Raw genomic sequence first — 22,999 nt, 5'->3', positions numbered from 1 at the left:
GGTTAGGTTAGAAACACCACCTAGTATTATCACACTATTTAAATTTTGATACATTGTATTCTTAGAGTATAAGCTCAAAATCTTGTTTAATTTATTAAAACACTTTTAAAAAATACTAACTGATAGTAATATAGACACACATACATAATTATTTGTGTGTATTTGGGATAGTTTTTCAGAAACAAAATAAAGTACAAACAAAACAGTTCTGCAATTGTTGTATTTTTTATTCATTAACTATTGGTATTTTTGTTAATCCATGTCAATGAGTACACAAATTAATATAGAATTTAATGATATAAAAACTGTCACACCTGTGGAGTGTATGGTCAATTTTCCTGAAATCTAACCTCACCTTTTCTTAATCATATGACCACAGAATACTTTATAAAATTTGAAAAGAAATAACATTTGATCCTAACTTATTTCAGTAACATTTATATTAAAATGTTCCAAATAAAACATGTAATTTGTTGAAAATGTAAGATTTCAAAATTAAACCAATGTCACAATAGAAACAAATAAACTGTCAGTCCAGACATTCATTTACATAACATTATGTAAAAAAAACAAAAAAACACAAACTGTTGTTCCTTTAAGCTTTTTTTTTTTTTCTAGAACTGAGATACATGTTTCATCAAATAATATGATTTTAGAACTTATTTTTATATTGGAACATAGAAGATAAATAGTCAAGAGTCTTTGGTCTTATGTTATTTACATAATAAACAAGATTATCACAAAGGGTTCAAGATACAAAAATTTCTATACAAAAACTTAAATACAATTTACCAATGAATTTGAACATGGTTACAAGGTTAATAGTTTACACAAAATTACTTTAACAAATTTCTTTCTATTTTTGTTTTATTTGGCAAAATCTATCAAATACATGTATGAATGCAGAAAACCACGAATATAGTGTATATGCAAAATATTCGAAACTGAGCGATAAGTGTAAAGTGATTTATTTAATTTGTACATTACTATTCACATGCATAAATGCAGAATACCAGGAATATACTGTGTGTATTCACAATATTCCAAATTGAGAAGTGTTTGTAAAGTAATTTATTTAACCTGTAAATTAACACTTACACGTACGTGCAAGCTGCAGTAAACCACCATAGCAATTAGAAGTTCACAGCAATAATATATATTTTAGAAAGTTACACCTCATAATGCTTAAACACTACTATTCTCTGACATGTTCCACAAAAAGTTTGATACACCAGTAATCATTCCCAGAATGACTAAATAACCATAAAACACATTTTATAATACTCTGACTACACCAAAAATGACATCCAATTACCCAAAACTATCAATGCTGCTGTTCTAATAAGCTTTTACTAATTTATTAAAAAGTGTTAATAACTGATAACACAACATATTGGAAGAGATAGCACAACATTCAAATTATTTTTTAAAATGGGTAACAGTTTAGTAGTAGTAATTTATTTTTATAACTGAAATAAGAAGTTGAGAAAATCAGAGCCCTAAGAAAAATGTTTCCTAAAAATGGATTTCACCTAAAAAGAGAAAATGACAAAAATTTTCTTATCTTATTGCTTTTACTAAATATTTCACACACTAGTACTAACAACAGATAAAAGAATAGATAAACCTTACAAAAGAAGAGTTGGATAGTTTAATGGAATAAACTGTAATTATACTCAGAATACATTTATGATTTTTTTTTGATTTTTTTTATCAACAGTAGATAGAAATAAATATTAACAAGAAAGAAACTATTGTAAGGAATTACATGGATGTAAAAAAGCTCAGAAATTATTAAAAACAGAAAGCCATGAATACATTAAACTTTGTCACTGAACCTCCAAAGATTGGATAAAATTTTTAAGTATGAAGAAAATTAATCAACATCATGAGGGTTTGAGGATGCATCAACAGAGCAATTTATTTATTTTTTTGCTTGTCTGTTAATACTGCAAAAATGAAAATATTAAAAACTGTATTCAATGTGTACTTTAAGAGGTTACTAAAATGTATGATTAACATCAACAAATGAAATACAAGTTAGGAAACCAGTTGATGTTCAACTTAAATAAAATTACCAAATGTTGAGATTTATTTTATTTGTTTTTAACTATAATATTTCCAATACAAATTAACTTAAATAATTCTTCTAATGTAAATCAAATAATGATCGACGTTTCCAGAACATACTTTATTAGTTCCATATTTCATTATTACAGCTTCAGCAGGAACTATCAATTATCTAGGTCACTAATCTAGTTGAAATAAAATGAGAACACTGTTATTAGTTAATCAAATATAAATACATGTCTTTAAATTATTCAGATCATCTAAAAATAATATCAATCATTCTTGGATTTAAATTGTTCAAACAAACCAAATCAACAATGATAAACAACCAATATATGTAAATTAACAGATGAAATTTTAAATCACACATTTAGAAGAGAATATTCTATTAACCATAACTAGTGCTCAACTTGTTTATAGAACTCTCTGTAATATCTTATATACACATTACCTTATACAAACCTCAGACCTGGTTTTCACCAATCAGTTAGAATATTTGAAAATTCTAAGTATTTCAATTTTCTTATTTTTTTTTTATAATCCAGTCTATGGGGAATACAGTAGCAGTTGTCCTGGTTGTAATATTATGGCAATACTTAATATAAAAACACTTAATTCTTGAAAAATGAAAAGTTACATACAAGTCCATTAGTATGACACGTATTCATAAGTGAAATGTTAGGAGTGTCCAACACTAATTTAGAGTCATTCATTAGCTTTCATGAGTTCTTAAATACTTTTCATCCATTCATAAAATATACAATTACTTACATGTTATACCAGGTAAAAATTTACCATTTTTAGAGTCATTCAGTTAAATAAAGCCTTTACTTGGATTTCCACTCACAAAATTGAAGGAAACATATGATGACTCTTAACAAAAAATGCTTACCCACAAGAACATATATAAAACATGATAAAGGATTCTGATGAGCAAAAACAAAATGGACAGCTTCTCTTGAATGATGGAAATGGGAGACATTTAAAGTTCTAGTTAAGTGGATGATACCATACATATTTTATTTCAGCACAAAGCTTAAAAGAATAATTACAATATCAGATTTATCTATTAAGATAATATAAAAACCAGTTACCTTCTTTATATTCCTAATAACAAGTTCATCAAAGAAAAAGGAAACACACTATGTTCAAAATAAGTCTACAGCAGCTAAATATAGACTACCTGATCAGTGCCATTGTACAAATGTTGTTTGTTATGTAACCTGTGTACAGGAGAAACATGCCAGCCAATATATAATGGAATATTTCAATGTGTATGTAACATTCAACCCCTCAATACCTACAATTCTGTTGTTGAATAATATATTAAAGAACATCAGATACCACTAGCAAATAACATATTAATGGATGTTAAGATCTTATCTATGAGTTGTAGTTTCTTGAATCAAAAGACTAAAGATCTACTTTAATCAGAAAAATACAGTTAAAATGATCATACATAACAGCTGACCTCTCATTTAGAGATGTTGACTGTATTCTTAAGACTTTAATGTTTGAATTTAGATTATGTCTCTATACACTTTCCTGATGGTTGATATACAAAGTTTGGAATTGAAATGTATGTACTGATACAATAAGATAGAAGAATACAGGTATTTGTAAAAGTACTTACTAATACAAGCATGAAAATATATATCATACATGTAACATATCCTCTTGTAAGTCAAATCATTTTCATAGTTTATTTGTTGACTTAAATCTATTGTTTATTTACCATTGTTGGTTTGACTTGTTTCAACAATTTTTCAAAGATGTTTGATATTATTTCTACATTATCTGAACCTTTCAGATATATTAATACTCATTTAACTAATGACAGCATTCCAATTTAATTTCAGTACAAATTTGAGCAATAAAACTTTGGAGATATAGCTATTATCTAATAAAAATGTCAAACAATAAATACCAGTTTTACATTCGAAAAGTTAAAAATAATAATACAAATAATATTTTGTGAGAATATTAAATTTTCAAACCAAACTATCAATTGTTAACTTGAGCAAATTCTTATTATACTTTCAAAATAAAAGGTTGATGTATCTTCTAAAATTTAATAATGCAAGCTTTTTTTCAGTAATATGTTATAAAAAGAAATCCAAATATTAATAACAGAGACATGTTTTTAAAGTAATATATTTATTTGCAGAACAGATTATTTTATTAGTGTATACAAACCAAATTACAATAATTTTGCTACTGGAGAGATTAGCACCACATATCAGGATTAAAGATTAATACAAAAAGAAAAACTGTGTTGGTTACCTTTTACAATTTGGTTGGATAAATCTGTTAATAAACAAGTCATATACAAACAACAGTGTACTAGCAACAGATAATAGTTTTATGAATTTTGAATGCCATATGACTCACTTTAAACTTGATAATGAAATATCAGATTCCTGTGAATTAAACCAGTGTTTCTACTAAATTACATGAAAACAAAAAGATTTGAATTTAGTTTTTAAGACAGCTACTTCAACTCTAATATTTACTACATCAAAAACTGGACTATAACTACTACACTCCGAGTTTAGCCTTCAATTTCTTAACTATTTTCAGTCTCAGTGATTTAGAAATTATAAGTTGATATTTTAGTATTAATATAATAAACCAATATATATGATATTGGTTAATATATGAACCAATGAGCAAACATGTTTTATGAAATCAGTATATCTCATATTTTACATCACTTGCAGTGTCTGGGTTATTAAAACTTTTGAAATAATTGTTTATTCTGTTTTCTTGTCAACAGTGCAATAAAAAAAGTTGTCTTTGTTTCATTCACTGGAAAGACTGATTAACAAAAAACTGAAATACATACCCAAGTCTTTATTTTGATGAATTATTGTAAATTAAACATGTTTTTAAAAATGTAGGTTTACAGATGATACATCTAGTAAAATTGACTAAAAATAGTTTTTTTTATATTTATTCAAACCATAAATAAGCTCCTCTTATAAATTAATGTGTAAATGTTTTAGAGCTTAAACTGTTTTTATAGCAGTGTGCTAAACAGTGAGTTGAAATAAAAGCATGAGTCTGTCAATATACTTAAAACTTTTTTTATAAATGCCAAATAGTATATTGTAATTATCACAATGAAATCAATCTCACTGTTAATAACAGTTCTACTAATATTTCTGTGTCATTACAGTTAAAAGTCATCACATTAAATAGTCACTAATTTTTAAAAGTCCAATTATATACTATATGATTCCAATGATAGACAAATAATTCAGTTATAGAAAGTTATAGGAAAATAAATGTTATTAGTATAGGAGGAGGTATGCTGTGGGCCTACCTTGTGAAAATATCACTCAGGTCATTTAAGATCATGTCTTTCAAAACATACAAACATTATAACATCAAGGATTTATTCAATAACAAATGAAACATTTTAAACTAAAAATGATTAAGTCACACCATAGCAACAACAGTTATAGATACAAATGTGTGAAAGGTAAGAATATTAATAATAATACAAAATTGTAGCAAAAACAAATAATCAAAATTAGATAAATGCCATTATGTCAAGTTTCACGTGAATAGTGATTACTGTTCTAGGTTTCTTAAACAGCATCCATCAATAAATGAGCCTGTAGTACACAGAGATTGACATACATTTCTTGTCATTTGATGTAAAGGAATATGTTCATCTAAAAACCACTCAGGATAGTTTTGCAGCGGCTTGGGCATTCTGGGAACACTTTTCAAAGAGTAGGACCACATTAACTGTTCTTCAAATGAATGTTGTGCTATTATTTAGAAAATGTTGGAGCTCATGTGCTAACTTACGTAAGGTGCATTTATTTTAATATTCTGTAACCTTTTTAACCTTCAAATACTGACCTACTTATACAAAATTCAGACCTTCCAACTCGAATCTAGGTATGTTATTTTTCAGTTTTCCGTGACAACTCTATATACATGGTACGGATGAATTTATATTTTCAAATATTGTTCTCATGGAGCAATTTTGACAACTCTGGGTTTAAAATATTTAATTTGCTATTCTCTGTACTTTTACTATTGACAGTTTGAGGGTGTGATGCACATAAACAATATTTCTGAAAACCTTGGCCTTAAATTATCTCAGTGATATTGTCACAGCTCTCCATTTCATACCACTGACAATTAATTCACTACACCTCCCCACTTCTGAATTACTGTTGTCAATGGACTTCAAAATCATGTTTATTTCATTACTGACTGGATTTCTGCAGTGAAATTGCACAAAAATTAAGATATAAAAATGTTTCAAAAAGAAATGAAATGGAACAGATTTTTAGGGTGATGTTCTTATTTGAAACATTTCCAACTTGTGATGATTGAGCAACTTTTACTCAAACTAGTCAAAAATTAGTAACCACTCTTCAGCTGATGATAAGACTATTTGTGTCATAGAACAATTCAAGTCCACAAACTACTTGAAGATGAAGATGGTTGATAAAACATAAAACATTTTAGTAACAAGGTACAAACATTTTGGAATAACTTATTTCATCTTCAGGGAAATCTAAAAATCATGTGACAAATATTATTATTACTAAAATTATAATAACAATCATTAGTTTACTTAGTTACTGAGAAAAGCAGTAAATAAATGGATAAAACAATGTTTATATATTACATGTCACCTGAGTTAAGTGTGAAAATTTACAATAATTTTTGATCTAAAGAGCTTTATGTGAATCACTAAGGGTCAGGCAGTCTTTAGCTACAAGTAGATTTTATTTAACGTAGAGGTCTGGGTCTAAATATCCTGTGATGATGATAGAGAACTTGTTAAATGAAACATCGTGACTTGTTTCAGAATGTGACTAGAAAACTGCTTAGGTGAATTAAAACCTGTCCCTTCATGAATGCTACATGAACCTGTCCTTTACAAATGCTATATTGATGACATTTTCTTGAGGTTTCGACAATCAAGCAATGTTTCCAAAGTTCCTTAATTATCTTCATTTCCAAAACCCCAATATTAAATTCAAATCAAAACTCAAAGAAAATTATTCTTTACTGTTCCTAGACATCAGGATTGCTAAAGAAGATAAACATTTTTTTTACCTCTCTTTATAATAAAAGAACTTTTACTGACCTCTGTACCAATTTCAGTAGTTTTATCCCTAACTTCTTTTAATATAATCTAGTTATGCTATTGTTAATCAAAATTTGTAACCTGTGTTCTAATACTTTAATTTTATATGAAAAACTTACCCTTCTACATACACATATGTTAAATATTGGCCATCCATTTGATTTTATAACAAAAATTAAACACAATTTCCTAAACAACAAACTACCCACCAGTCAATGTACACACTGTCCCCAAATTTTCCCCTATTATCTCCCTTCCATTTTGGGGTTCATAATCCCTACCAATTAAACAACTCTTTTCCCTAATAAAAAACTTCTACCCATAAATTCAACTTAGAATAATATGCAGACATAGCTTACAGATTAAATAATATACAGATTACACATTAAAATCCTATTTCAGTACAAAGATCAAGTACCTAAACTTCTATGTTCTTGACTTGTAAATAAATATACATGTAGTAACTGTGACATTAAATACATTGGAAAAATGGAGTGCCATTTAAAATTAGAACCTGAGAACATTTAGAAGTATCAAACAGAACCAACCATCCACAATGTAAACCCAGCCACTCAATTATTCATACATGTTCTGAAACCACAGGTCACAATACTTCATTTAATGATTTCTCTATCACCACCACAGGATTTTCAGACCTTGACCTCTGCATTAAAAAAAGTCTACTCACAGCTATAGACTGCTTGACCCTTAATGATTGAAAAAGCTCTTTTGATTTAAAATTGTTCTATGTTTTCACATTTAACTCAGCTGTTGTGTAGTATATATATATATGTTTTATCTCTCCATTTATTACTTCTCAATAACTAAGTAAATTAATGATTGTGTTATCGTATTATAATTTTAGTAATAATAATCTTTATAACATTTTCAAATTTCACTGAAGATAGAATAACTTATCTGAAAACATTTAAACCCTAAAAATAAATCATTTTATGTTTTATTAACTGCTTTCATCTTCATTATTAAACTACTTGAAACAATTTTATACATCATGCAAATGTCAAATAAGCTTAAAAACAATGTAGAAATAATTATTCAATTACCAAGAAAATGTACATCAATATTTCAAGGTGATTAAACATGAAAAATTAAAATTTCCATTTCAGTAAATTCACAATTGAACATCAAATCTTAGGATATCCACTTCTGACAAACAACAACAGAATAGAGTAGTTACACAAACACATTCAATGTACTAGAGTTTAAATTGATCTTATTACTATCTAGATTAGTTAATTCTATAGCTAGTGATGAAGCTATTTTAATCACACAGTTAATGGAAAATTCAGATCAAAGTCTAAAGATAAAGCTCACTTAAGATAAAATGTTGATCGGTCAAAATCAGTGAGGACTTACCAATGAAAGTTTACAGAAGGCTTACTAATTTTTATTTTTCACCCATCTAATGAAACTCCTAAGGAAAGTATTAGCATCCAGGTAACTCTATAATCCAGGAAATCAATCTGGATCAACCATGCACCAAAACTTGTTATGAAAGTCAATCTTCAAACCTTCATTCATCTCTTATAAAATAAAAACTTATTTATCCCATACATGCTTGTAAAAAATATAAATAAATTCACTTAATTGTATACAAAGGTTACAGCTTTATATGACCCTAAGATCATACTGACATCAATACTATTGGTCCATCACACCACTGATTAATCTTACAGTATTATATTTACTTATATAAGAGAAGAAAACATTTACCTATAAACAAAACTATTAGATCCCATAGCATTAACTAAAAAAGGATGAACGTAAATTATCCTTTTTAATCAGATGAACATAACAGCTAGGATTTATGTGATTTCACTTTCTCTCAAATATATTAAAATCCTAAGTGTTTATGAATGTTAATCTAGCTTCAGGTCAGGTGAGTACAACTATCAATGAATAAACATGCTACATACAGAAACAATCATTTACATATATCACAGCCCCACAGCTTACATAACTGATAGTGTCTTAATTGGATAATTTAGATTCCTTTTTATGTTGCCACAATAACTTCCTACTTAACATTGCATACAATCTATTTATTTCTCTCTCATGTTCCTCGATGAGTGCTTGTATTCATTGCACTTTGATGATATTAACAAATATAAAGTTTGAAATTTTAAAGCTGAACAAAACATGAGGATTTACCAACTTATATTATGGCAGTATAATTAAATGTTTTAAGCATATTGTACATTATTATAATTCGACTCAAAAATAGCTCAATTTAACTGATTATTTACTTGGGAGATTTTAGAAATGGTGGGATAACATAAACAGGCACAAAAAAAAAAGTTTAAAAAATGAAATTATTTAGTATTACAACAGATAAGCAAAAGACCTTTAAAAAAGGTGCTGGTTTAATCTTAACTTTCATAAAACTCAAGCACTGATGTACAAATGTTAGAACAAGAAGTTTATGGTTTTTATTTAAAATGTTTATGTAAACTTAATAACTAAATTAAAACCTAGAGATCAAGTTTTAACTTTCTACGTTCATCTTTTCATTATATCAATATTCCACACAAGAAAAGTTTTTTAAGACACAGTTCACTTTGGCTACTTAAACCTGAGGATTAGATGCTGACTTCCAACTATCTTCATGCCAACCCATTCTCAAATATTCAGCAAACATGGTTCGAGCTTGATGCAGAACTCGATTAACATTATGCTTTCTCACCATTTTGTCAAAGTACATGGCTAGTTCGTTGTAGTCCATGTTGCTCCTCATGATGCTATCACTATGCTGAAGAAGCAATGTCAAGCATAAAAATAACATGAATGGATTTCCCCCACCTAGTTCATGAGGTGGGGGTAACTTGGAACGTTTCATTCTCCCACTAAATTCCAAAGCTTCCTCACATGAGTTTGTCATCACTGGTCTAATCACTCCAGAATCAACAAAACCATTACCACTCACTTGATCACTACTAGTTTCTTCTTGTGTGGAAGCTTCTTTTGAAGACACTGTGCTTCCTGAACCATACCCCTCACTTTGGTTGTTTGATCTAGCTGTGTACCTCTCTTCTGCACATTCCTCACCATACTTATCTGAAATAGATTCAGAACTATCACTGCCATGTTGCTGATCTTCAGGGCCAGGACTATGAACAAGCTGGATGGGTATAACAGATTTTAGATGGCAAGAACACTGAAGTCCATTGTTACTGTACAATTCCTCATTTTCCAAGATTTCTCCATTGCAATGCTGAAGATGCAACTGGGGTGTAATTTCTATGCTTTCAAGTTCTAACTCATACAGATCATCAGGAGTGGAACATGTTACTGGTTCCACTTCAAGATCACCATTAACATCCAATGCCTCTGGAGACTTGTGTAATTTTTTAATATTATCTAATGGCCGTATTTGATCTCCTCCTGAGAACTGGTCATCACTGGTCCAACTGTGAGTGTCATCCTCTGGGTCTGGACCAATGCTTCCCCTTCGACAGATACTGCAAGAATCACAGGAATTGGGATCGCCACTGATTTGTGAATGAGGTGAATCAAGGTCTTCCGAATCACCAGTGGGTGATTGTGGAAGTGAAGGCCGGGATCCTGGAAGATTGCGATTGAGATTTTCAAGTTCCATACGCAGCTCACGTGTAATAGAAGTGGTCATTGGTAGATATTCCTGGGAGTCATCAGTACTGTATTCTCCTTCCATTACATTGGTTCTGGCGTTGTTAACTTCTTGAGCTCTGTCCGATACTGAGTAATCTACAATTTGTTCATTTCTGCATCCACAGCTCAGACTAGAAGATCCACTTGATTCATAATATCTCATTTTAGGGTAGTCTTCTCGTTCTTTCCCCTAACTTCACTCCAATGGTGGAAGATGTAGAATTCTGTTTACGAATTGCACGCACTTTTGTGTATGGATTTTCTCGACTATTCAAACGAGGAGAGTGAGGACATGAAGTGAAAGGAGAAAATTCTTCCTCAAATAAAGGCAAATCATCCTTTGGTGGTGCTGGTGGCAAAGAACTCCATAATACTTCCAACATGTGAAGTGCATCATCAAATGCAAATTCTCGTTTTAACTCCAAAAGAAGCCACCGGTAGCAGAAGAGAAGATCATCAGCTCCCTGTTGCTGTAAGTACTCGAAGAACTGGGGATCATAGTGTTGAAGCAATTCTGAAAGATGTTGAAACTTGACAGTCATGGCTTCACCATCTAGTGAAAAGTTTGGTTTGAGTCTGTGCATGACAGCACAGAAGCATACATAGGCATGTGCTTCATCTTTCATAGTTACTAGGATTGGAGATGCAAGATCACTCATTCCTTGGCAGTATGATACACTAGGGTGGTTCAGCGAATAGGTTGTTAAAATGTTAAACAAAGAAACTACATTTTTTATTGTCATCAGATCCAGCATAAAACTTGTGGGTACGATCAGTTCGAAGAACATCTTTTCTCACCATATTTGTCACAAAATGAATGAGATCATTTGTCTTACCACTATCTATCATATCCTGCCAAGTTCTGCAGAGCCTAAAGTACTCTTTACACTTCTTTTGCATGTAATCAATCCTCTCTTTGGCTGCTAGGCCTTCAGGATAAACATTAAGAATATGTTTCCAAACAACTTTTCTCAGTGAGGGTTCTAGACCACCTTGATAGACAGAGAGCCGGAGCTCCTTTGGTCGCACCAGTCTCCCAATATTGTCTAAATAATTATGAAACTCGGAATCTGTCATAGGCTGCTTTAGAGGTTTTATGTTTTCCAACAATTGATCATTTTCACCAATGTTTAAGGCTCGTTGGACCATGCTGAATGTTTTCTCCATCTACAAGTTATATTTACAGTAAGAATTCTTAAAATGTATAACCAGCAAGCTTTTAACACATAACTGACCAACTGAAGACATGGGTTCAAGTTAAATAGTTTATAACAGATAGACACATTTCAAGAGACTTTCCACAGCATTCCACAAGAAACATTTTAAGTCTTGCACATATATTTAAGCAAATGGAAGTTAAATTACAAAAAATGACTTTTACAGATAAAAGTAAAGAGATTAAAACTACTTACAACTTGAAGGCTGTTACTTCTTCGTATAAACATTACAGAACATTTAAATTAAAACATTAAACACAGAAATATAATTTCAAATAATTAATCATACAGTAATTATACAATTACACTTTTAATATTCTTTCAAGGGTAAAAATATTTAAAATAAGGTTAATCATAAATTCTTTTTCTACAATATCAAAAAAGTTATTTTCTTACTAATTAATTCTAAATATAATAAATAAAAAATTCAATTGTCTCTTTTGAATTTGGATTATACAGGGTGGCCTGTAACTCCCTACCCATCCATATATCTTATGTATCCAGTGTATCTGTGTGCTGTCCCTCATTCTCGCTGCATAATATTATGTGATGCCATGTTCCGTGGGACATTTTCTTCAATATAGCAGGGGTTATTGTTCCAAATGCAACAGTAACAGCTGCCTTCAACTCATCATTAGTATTATAACATTGTTTAAACACAATATATGGATGGGTAGGGACTTACGGGCCACCTTGTATAATCACCTTGTAAACACCCATATCAAATTATAAATGCATTCAGTGCCATACAATGTCTGATGGCCCTGCGAGACAAACTTATCACCCAAACTCAACCCATTTTTTGTTAGTCAGTCAGACTGTACAAAATCACTACCCACAGTACAACTCTGAATGCATTTACTGTAATTTTTAAGCCTAAAGAAAAATAAACTAAATTTATCTTTTACATTCTGAAAGTTATTTTCCAAGATTTGTCATAATTTTTCTCATTTTAGCCTTCAAGACAAACTGCAAATGTTTTTATAATTTGCTTTCAACCTCAGGTCTTGTGTTAGCTGCAAACAATTTCATAGTTTACTTTCTACCTCAGGTCTTGTGTTAGCTGTAAAGTAGTTCAGAGGACTGACTCTAAAGAATTTTTTTGTTTTGATCAATCAACATGAGACATTATTAACTGTAAAGTAGTACTGAGGGTTCAGTTTATGAAGAAATGTTTTGGTTTTGTTTGATGTAAGACAGTATGAATGGTAAAGTAGTACCAATGTTTGACTGTACAATAACAATATATCAATTACGGACACATACATATATACACTTTGTTTATACAAAAGTTTTGACAGTACCCTTCTTCAGGTACCTACAGCTATAGATTAAATCCATTAACTAAAATGTTTTATTTCAAAGATCAACAAGTAATTGTGTATAACAATATAACAGCTTGGCCATTTTCACCAACCTTGCAATCAGCATGTACTCATGAAAAGTATACATAAACATAGACATTGTAATTCTTAATGTAGGAAATGTTTCTCCATGAAACTTGTCAAGATTTTACCAAACATTAAACATATTTTGAACACAAAAATCAGATTTTTAATTAACTACTTTTAGTAAAGTATAAATTTATAAAGTCAGAGTGTAATTCAGACTGAAACACATGCAAGACGATTTTCGTGTAAAAGACTAAAAATATTTTTTGTCATTTTTATATTTTCAAATTTCATTTGCATAACCTCTATGATGTCCCAAATGATTATCAAAAGTATTTTCACTAAAAGTTTATATTTTAACTCACTTTCTCTACGTTAACATTATACAGGCTCAATCCATTTGACCAACCTAATAACCAACACAAAAATAATAAATCTAAATTACTCTTTTTCTTTCTAGAATGACTGCAGATTGTACCAGATGATTAGTTATTTATCCAAAAATATTCAATCATCTATTCTTTTCTTATATTTTAATTACTTATTTTTCTTTGAGCCATTCCTAACTACTAAACCTACATAAAAAAATAAATAAGAAAGAAAACACCAAGTTCAAGTTATGTAAATTAATTATTCAATTAACAAGTTGCTAACATGCAGACCTCACTGATAAATTTTTTCACTTAACATTTTTATATTAAAATTGACCTAACTTTCTAACTAGACAATAATTCCTTTAGCTGGTCAAGCTAAACTTAACAGATATTACAAATCTATACACCAAATAACTTGTCACAAGAACAAGCGAGCATTAATTGTAAGTCCTTAAATTGAAACCTACTCTTTCTATTCGTTCTTAATAATTTAGTAACAAATATCAGAGAATTATTGATATTTTGTAAAAGAGGATGTGATGGGAGGGTGTGGCACGTGGGTTGGACTTTCTAGTTTATATCTGAATGAAGCAAGATGAATGCACGCCATGATAGTTTCTGTCTATATATATAAATAAGCAACTAGGCTCAGAGAAACATCATATGGTATTAAAAGTGAAGACTGAAAATTGTTTTAAAGTTTTAATATCCTAATTTCAACAGGAAATATGATATAATACTAAACTTTGAACTACAACTGACATTTTAATGCCAAGTTTATTGACATATATCGAAAATGAAAAAGTTGTTTAACTGAAGTTTGAATTTAACTAAATAAAATATGATGAGCACACTTTGACCCACCCACATCCAGACAGTTAACTAAATCCTGACAGATAAAATTCATATATATGACTACAGGAAGTAATATCACATCTTAAAAGCTGAAAAGAAACACAATAAGCCTTTAGAAAGTTTAATAATAACAACAAGACTTAGAAAAGTTACAGCATTCATTAGTACAGCAACAAAAGTATAAAAACCTAAATGCTTGATGTGATGTTATATTATATATTGTCAGGTGCTTATACCTTAGTTAGAAAGCTAGTTCAACTTTAATGAAAAGCTTTAAGTAAAAACGTTTATCAGTGAGGCTTGCATGTTAGCTACTTATGAGTTTTCTTAAAATAATGAGAGGTAAAACCCATGAAGGTCAGTATGCTAAAGCATTTGCTTTGATATGGGGAGAATATTCTTGTGGTAAGGGATTAGTCACTTGATTCTTTAAAATGGTCAAGTAACATTCAGAGTGCACTTCAGGCATTTCCACCTGTGCCCACTATACAGTATTAATTTTCAATGTGAAAGGCATAGGTTCTTCCAAGATCATAATACAACACACCATCATGTTTGTACTGTTTAAAACAGATTTGAAGTCTGACATTTACTTCATCTCTTGACATGTACAAACACTTGATTTTAAGCCATTTACAAACCTTTGGAAACAAGCACAAAATTCCAATAAACCACCATAATCTTCTGTTGATACCTATCAATTAATTACATCATCATATCAAACAATACATATATTTTAGTGTCTTTCAGAGTCTATTACTGTAACAAAAGGGAAGCCTGATCCCATGTTAGGTGGAATCCTTAGTGGCCATTTTGTGTTTAAATAGACAGCTGTTAATTCGTTTTTCACTATGATATGTAACGTCATTAGCAAATTGCTTTACCATGTAACAAAACAACAGAGAAACAACTATGTAATGAAAGAGTCCAGATACTAGTTGTGTATTTTTAAAACAATCTACAGATCAAACAATGTTGTTACAACATGGAAACAAAAAATCACCTTTTCTTTTGTATTGTTCAAAATCTATCCTCCAGCAATAAATGTTCTGTGTAAGAGTATACTAGTATTGCATTGTATTGACAGATTTATTCTTCATTCATTTTATAAGACTACAACCATGTAGGATAAGTGACCAGAAACATACACACTCACACACATTTTATACAACCATTAATCCAACTATAGAAAAATATTTGAAAACATAATTTAAACTTTTGATCTGAACAATCTGAAACTACTAGTAGTCCAAATGTTTAGGTTCATTTGATTTAAAATAACAGGAGCCAGGTAGTAAAATTACTTTGAACTTAAATCTAATGCACTTCTTGGACAGAACAATATATTGTGGTGACACAAAGAGTAAGGACATTTTATAGAAATATTAACAGTTTAAGTTCAGGATTAGAAGTACCAATATCTTTAGTAACATAGACTATTTGAGAGACACAGATCTGGTAAATGATGAAAAGACCACATTCACTAAATTTGTTTATAACAGTTGCATTGTAAGGAAATCCCAGCATGAGCTTCAAAACTCACTTATGGGTATTAAAGTGCCAATATTTGTAACTCAGACACTTAAATCAATAAGTGATTTAACTATAAAAAATGGAATGATAAATCTAATAATTTATCAGACTTGTTAATCACCTGCACACAAAAAAATTTCTTACATGTCTTCATGACATAATTAGTTCTTGCAAGTTTATTTGAAATCATTAAAATTTGTTCATATAACCTAAGATTTTTTTGAATAATCACTCCAAGAATCTTTAATGAATCAATCTTAGGCAGTGGTGCACCATTAGAAATCAAATCCTCATTTATAGATTCTTTAGATATAATCACATATTGTGATTTACTAACACTTGTCAGTAAAGCAGTTGTCATTCATGATGACAAAAAACCCTACTTAAAGTAAAAGTGTATTCTAAAGACAGCTGGTATGGGTATTAAAATCTTAATTACAATAAAGTACAGAGCAACAATGTTTAGATTTTTTTAGGTAATCTTCAGGTCAACAGAGAGAGTTTTAATACCCACACCAACTGTCTTAAGAAAGCAGTTGTTGTCAATAAGTCAAGTTTAAATACACATCAGTATATTGTTCCTACTTCTATAATAATCTGCAAGATAACACAACTCTCATTATGAGTCATATCATTAGCATACAAATAACAAGTTCTACATGAACATACTGTGAGTGAACTGTTCGTATACATTATGAACAAAAATAAATCAAGAATTAAACTTTAGGAACTCCACAGTGAAGACTACTAAGAACTGATTTTGTTTCATTAATCTTGGTGTAACATTGTCTGTTATTTAAATGTTTTAGAATATTATATATATATAAATATATTATGTAATAATCCATAATGAGCACATTTGTACAGCAATACTGAATTACTTACAAAGTCAAATGCCTTTTCAATACCTAAGCCACAAATCAGAACCGATCTTTTTGTTTCGTAAGCCTTAATAATCTTTGTAGTGATTGCCAATAGACACTTTCTGAGAGAGAAAAACTAGTGAATGCACTATTTCAAGACTGATAATTTTGGATCTTAAGCTTCTGAATTTAAAGTAATTCTGTATGTATAAACATTAAATAAATTTTACAACACTTAACCAAATTTCTCAACAAACCTAGTAAACCTTCATCATGCCATTAATGTTCTAAAATTAGACAAAATGTAAAAGGAAGACTCTGAAACAACTTACGTGATTAAGTATAGTTCCAGTGAACGATGTCCTGTCCACCAGACCAGTAATTTGAGGACGAGAAATGTCTACTGGAGTAATCACATCCCAATCTTCTAATCCTAATCAGAGAAAAAGTTAAACTATACTCACGCTCATAATTAATTTAAATGGCAGTCCCAATAGTGTCAGAAATCACAAACTTGTTAACTGGAAATTAACAGTTGAATATGACAGAAATAATTTCTGTATGAAATTCTCACCAATAGACATATCAATCTTTGAATTTTTACCATGTAGCTCAAGTGGGATGTATCATGCTTGGCTGTTAACAAATACAGATGGCTGAACTTTGACTTTGCAAGTAGGAATATTTTTAATGCCCATAATGATGGACAAACAAGAACATCAGTCTAATTGTTAAGTATGTATATTTAGATTTATCTTAGGTGTACTGATCAATTCAGTTGAACATAAATTGAATGTTTTTCTAATAAGTGTTACCATTACTTACAGTTACCCCCACACTGACTGGAAATAGCAAAAAACTTAACATAACTGAATACAAGAAACTGTAATGAAAATATATTTGCAATGAATATAAAAAAGTACTTACAAGAACATTGTTCTGGTATATGTACAATACAAAGTTGAGTGATGAAATAAATACCAACTGTTACAAAAAGAGAGAGATAAAGGCTTCATGATGTTCAACTGTAATAATTATTTTGAAACACAACATGACACCTGGAAGGGTACTGATTTCTTCTTTTACATTGACACTAATACATTAATGTTTTTTTTTTATATTTATTGAGATGTATAAATGTGTAGCTTTAAATTTCCTTTACCTGAAAGGTAGTTTTGTTACAGGCTTCTTGTGTGATTGTAACACTTTGTGAAATGCATGAATTTGTTTTATCACACTGGTGTTATCTTATATTTTTTATTTTGAGCACTTCAAGAGACAGGAAGTTGGTTGCAATGCATGAAGCAAACAAATATTTTTGTCTTCTGTAAAATATTCATACTATTTATTGACTATAATTTCCATTAAAAGTACTGCTGAGAATACTGTGTGTGTATATTGTTGTTACTTCCCTTTTTGTATTACGCATTTTTATTGTAAGACTTATTTTGAATTGTTAGCTCAGTATATGGATTTAAGATTAACCTAAATCTCCTGTGATGATAAAATCTCATGAGGCAAGATCATAAGAGCAGCATGTTAAATTATCTATATTCATTACTCAATCAGTTTTAATTCCAATCTATGCAAGACTGCTTGTTTTGATCAGAAGTCAATATTAATCTATACACATGAAACCTGGTTCCAAATACTGAGAAAACAAAATAAAATTATTTTATGCTATTCAATATACTTGAGAGCCAAATAAAAATGTATTTTTAAATTACAAGCTGCAAAGAAATCAGCAGTTTTACTATAATATATTTCACTATAAAAATAAACATTACACGTGTACCAACTCATGAAAGTATGCATCTCAAGCTGTTTATAAATTTTCTGCAAAATAAAGTGTGATTTAACTGACATACATTCTATATTGCCACCCTGTCAACCCTTCACAGAACACCCACTGATGTATACTTTTACATCTCTAATACTTCACAGAACAAACCCATGTACTCTACACCTCAACCCTTCACAGAACACCCACTGATGTATACTTTTACATCTCTAATACTTCACAGAACAAACCCATGTACTCTACACCTCAACCCTTCACAGAACACCCACTGATGTATACTTTTACATCTCTAATACTTCACAGAACAAACCCATGTACTCTACACCTCAACCCTTCACAGAACAAACCCATGTACTCTACACCTCAACCCTTTACAGAAAAGAAACAGCTTATAGATGTTATACATCTCTAGCACTTAACAAAAATAACATTTACTTTACCCTCTATAACCCTTTGCAGAACAAATTCAGGTGATATATAATCTACATCTCTAACCCTTCACACAACAAGACCAGCTTATATACGTTCTGTGTCTCTAATTCTTCACAAACAGTCGGTTTATGTATGTTCTATAGCTCTAACCCTTAAAATAAACTATATAAGCTGTCTCAAAGCCTTTGCAAAACAAAATCAGCTGATGTATAATATGCATCTCTAATCATTCATAAAGTCAAGTGGCATTTACTCTTCATTGCTAACCATTTACAAAACAAAGCCAGAAAACATATAATCTATGTTTCTAACCATTCACAGACCAAAGGCAGACCACATATATTATGTCTCTAACCCTTCAATAAGAGAGAGAGAGAGAAAAAAAAAAAAAGCCACCTTATGCATACTTTACATCTCTAACTCTTTCACAGAAGAAGCCAAAGGTGTTTCTGTTCAGGTTTAATTGAGCTTTCAATGAGCTTTAACAAATCAATCTTTAAGATTTTTTATTGATACTTCTGGTTATTGTTAGTCCAAATTAAAATATTGTAAATGTATTTAATTGTAAACAATATTTCTTAATGAGTTTGACGTAATGATGTAATTACTTTACCAGGAAGATTGACTAGAGGCATTCAAAGAATCATTCACTTATAATGGTGGTTACAGCATGGACAAGCTCTGTGAGTATCACCTGACCATGATCCCAGCAGTTTTTTTCTTTTATGGTAATTTAGAAATAGGAGTCAATAAATTTCAAACCTTTTCCCTTTGACAGTTAAACTAACTTTAAAAACATTAGGTAATTTAACATTAAAATTAGGCTTACATAATAAATACCGCCACAAAGGCTTTCGTATGGCCAGATCAATCGCGATGACTTCTGTAATTAAAATATGGTTTAACACTCCTTGGAGACAGTTGGAAATATTAATTATCTACAAGACGTGGCTGTGTTACTTATGTTGATGTGTTTTAACAAAACGTTAAAGATTTAACCCAGAACTGTACTTTACTTGAAATAAGAGCATGAAGATGTGCATCTTTCTGTGCTTCTTCTTGTCTAATTTTGTGATCTTGCTGATGATGTGTTCCTCTGCTAGCAGTAAAAGAGGTCAGGAATCCAATACCTTGATAAACTCTAGCTGTTTCTAAAATAAAAATAAAAAAAAAACGACAAAAACAACAAAAGCTTTTATTCTTGGCCATGTTTCATGTTTCTTCATTCCCTCAATGGTATGTAAACAGGTGCTTTCTTCTATTTGCCCAATAATTTATTTGATGTAGTAGATGTTTTCATGGTCATTGAGTAACACTTGTTTAGATTACAGACTATTTAACGTTTCATAAAAAACTCATACCTTCAATATTTTAATGAAGTAACTGTGTAGAAACTATGTCTAAGACTGATCATTTTTCTTGTTGGGAATACAAACTGAGCAGCAAAACTTTTATTGTGATTTTTCATCACACTTGTAATGTTGGAGAGACTTGTATTTCATTAGTCTGATGTTTATATCAAATAATAAATACCTGTTTATTATTCCTTCATGATCATCCCACTGAGACTACACAACATAACGTCACTATCATGTGAAAATCATGCAAGCCCTATTTTTTGTTTCTGTTATATATGGAATTGTTCTCAGAATATGTCACTTCACATTGTGTCTAAACTGTGTACACATCTTGCAATTAGAAGTGATACATTTGTCATTATCAAAGCACTGTATTTCACCATGGCTTAACTTTATAATTTCACAACCATTAGTCACTGATTTTGCAAAACTATGGTTTTGTACAAACACAGTTTTTACAAAACAGAAATAACAATCTAATAAAAACTAGTTACATTTGCTGGAATGTAAAACTACAAATCCTCACATTAACAAGTTCTGAGGTAACACTACCAAATATCTCTATCTTACATGTATTGTAACTACTTAATATTTAGAAGGATAACAATTATTTTATTCTGACTTAATTAAGTAAGGACTTATCACTATCAATTTTCATATTTCACAGGTGCAGTAACTATTTAATATTTAGAAGCACAACAACTGTTTTCCACTGAATAAATCAAAAAAGAAAGCCTACTAAATTTATTTTGACCTTTTCCTCAAATCTTAAAGTAGGTAACGTATAGTGATAATACAAACATTAAGTGCAGAAAAAACACAGAAAGAGATAAAAATTGACATGAAATATTTTAACTATGTTCAGCTTATCCCAAATTAATGATGTAAACATTCAGTACTAATCATGTGGTCACACATCAAGAAAAAACGTTATCCCAAGTTTTATTACTGGAAAACTTAAGGTAAATTAGTACCTAACCACAACTCATGTTCAAGTTCTTAAATGCTACAAGTCCATGTGTGTGTGTGTGTGTGTGTGTGTGTGTGTGTGTGTGTGTGTGTGTGTGTAAAAATAGTATTACTTGTTAAATAAATTAAACAGAAAACCTCTGTTTAATCAGGTCTGACAATCTGAAAACTGGATCTATATTCTAATCCAAAGTAAGAATCATAACAGAACTTAAGAAGAAACTTTCAAAAGGAAAGTTAATACTCTTAAAATAATAATTTCTAATCACAAATCCTGACCTTTTACTAAAACCAAATTTTAATACACATACACACACAATATTAGCAATTCAAATCTTAAAAATAAAAGTTTACATTCTAATTTAATAAGTTTTGAAAGCTGATGAAGATAGAATGATCAAATGTTTTTCATTCTTATTTATTATCTTACCAATAGTAATTCTATACAAGAAAAAAAAAAAGGCACTCACCTTCTTCAAATGGCTTTAGGTCTACTTTTAACTGAAGACAAGGTTCAGATGAACCCAGGAAGGCTGCATCTAGATCCCAGTCCGACAATAAAGCTAAGTATGTCTCGCATCCATCATCACCTCGAGCCAAGTAGCTGATGGTGAACTCTCTTGATACAAAAAATTAAATATTATGGTTAATAAAGACAAATGAACATTTTATTTTTATTTTTATGACTGATAAGTTAAATGAATTTTTTTTTACTAAATTTAGATACACATTCCAAAGATACTTCTAATTACCAAATGGAAATGAAATTATAAAATGTAAGTCACCTTTATACATTTCTAAGTAATTGCAATTCATTGGTTGTCTAATTAAACAATGCATTATATTAGAAACGTTAAAATACAAAATCATGATTTAAAAAAACAGTATGAAAACTACCAATATTTGTTTTAAATAAACAAAAGAAAAATACATTTCAGAATGGCTGGTATGGGTATTAACTCTTTTATCTATAAACAGAAAATGACGTTTTAACATTCCTAGGTCATCTTCAAGTTACAAAAAAGAAAGTAAATAAAGATAAAATGAGTTTCTTCCAACAGATAGTAAAATGTAACAGTTCATAAGGTTACATTTGAAATTTGGACTAAATGTCAAGAGGCAGTACTCTTGACGATTAAAAGCACTTATTTAACTGTGCTATTGCTACAAACGTTTGTACTGTTTGTAATGCCAGAAAATTACTGTATCAGACAATACAATTATTAATAAAAAAAGGTGTCCTTTTTCATGCTTTAACTAGCGATATAAATCTTAAAATAGAAGTAATAACACAAAAATAAATGCTTCTAAGATGAGTCGCCGAGCTACCTAAAACTTACAACTGTTGCATTTATTTATGCTTAACAAT

At 30.0% G+C, this 22,999-nt stretch overlaps 1 protein-coding gene across 1 annotated transcript in view; it reads right to left on the bottom strand.

Moving 5' to 3' along the window:
- Positions 1–215: 215 nt before the first annotated feature.
- LOC143226481 (TBC1 domain family member 25-like) overlaps positions 216–22,999 on the bottom strand; it is a 57,235-nt gene continuing 34,451 nt past the window's right edge. Inside the window, 5 exon segments of the mRNA XM_076457502.1 lie at positions 216–10,980; positions 11,033–11,571; positions 11,573–12,004; positions 17,403–17,503; positions 22,101–22,249. Coding sequence (XP_076313617.1) covers positions 9,777–10,980; positions 11,033–11,571; positions 11,573–12,004; positions 17,403–17,503; positions 22,101–22,249 — 2,425 coding nt within the window. The 3' untranslated portion in view covers positions 216–9,776.

The sequence above is a fragment of the Tachypleus tridentatus genome, chromosome 9 (genome assembly GCF_004210375.1).
Source record: "Tachypleus tridentatus isolate NWPU-2018 chromosome 9, ASM421037v1, whole genome shotgun sequence".
Lineage (NCBI taxonomy): Eukaryota > Metazoa > Arthropoda > Merostomata > Xiphosura > Limulidae > Tachypleus > Tachypleus tridentatus.
The sequence above is the reverse complement of the archived record's forward strand: the minus strand, read 5'-3'. Positions and strand labels throughout refer to the sequence as shown.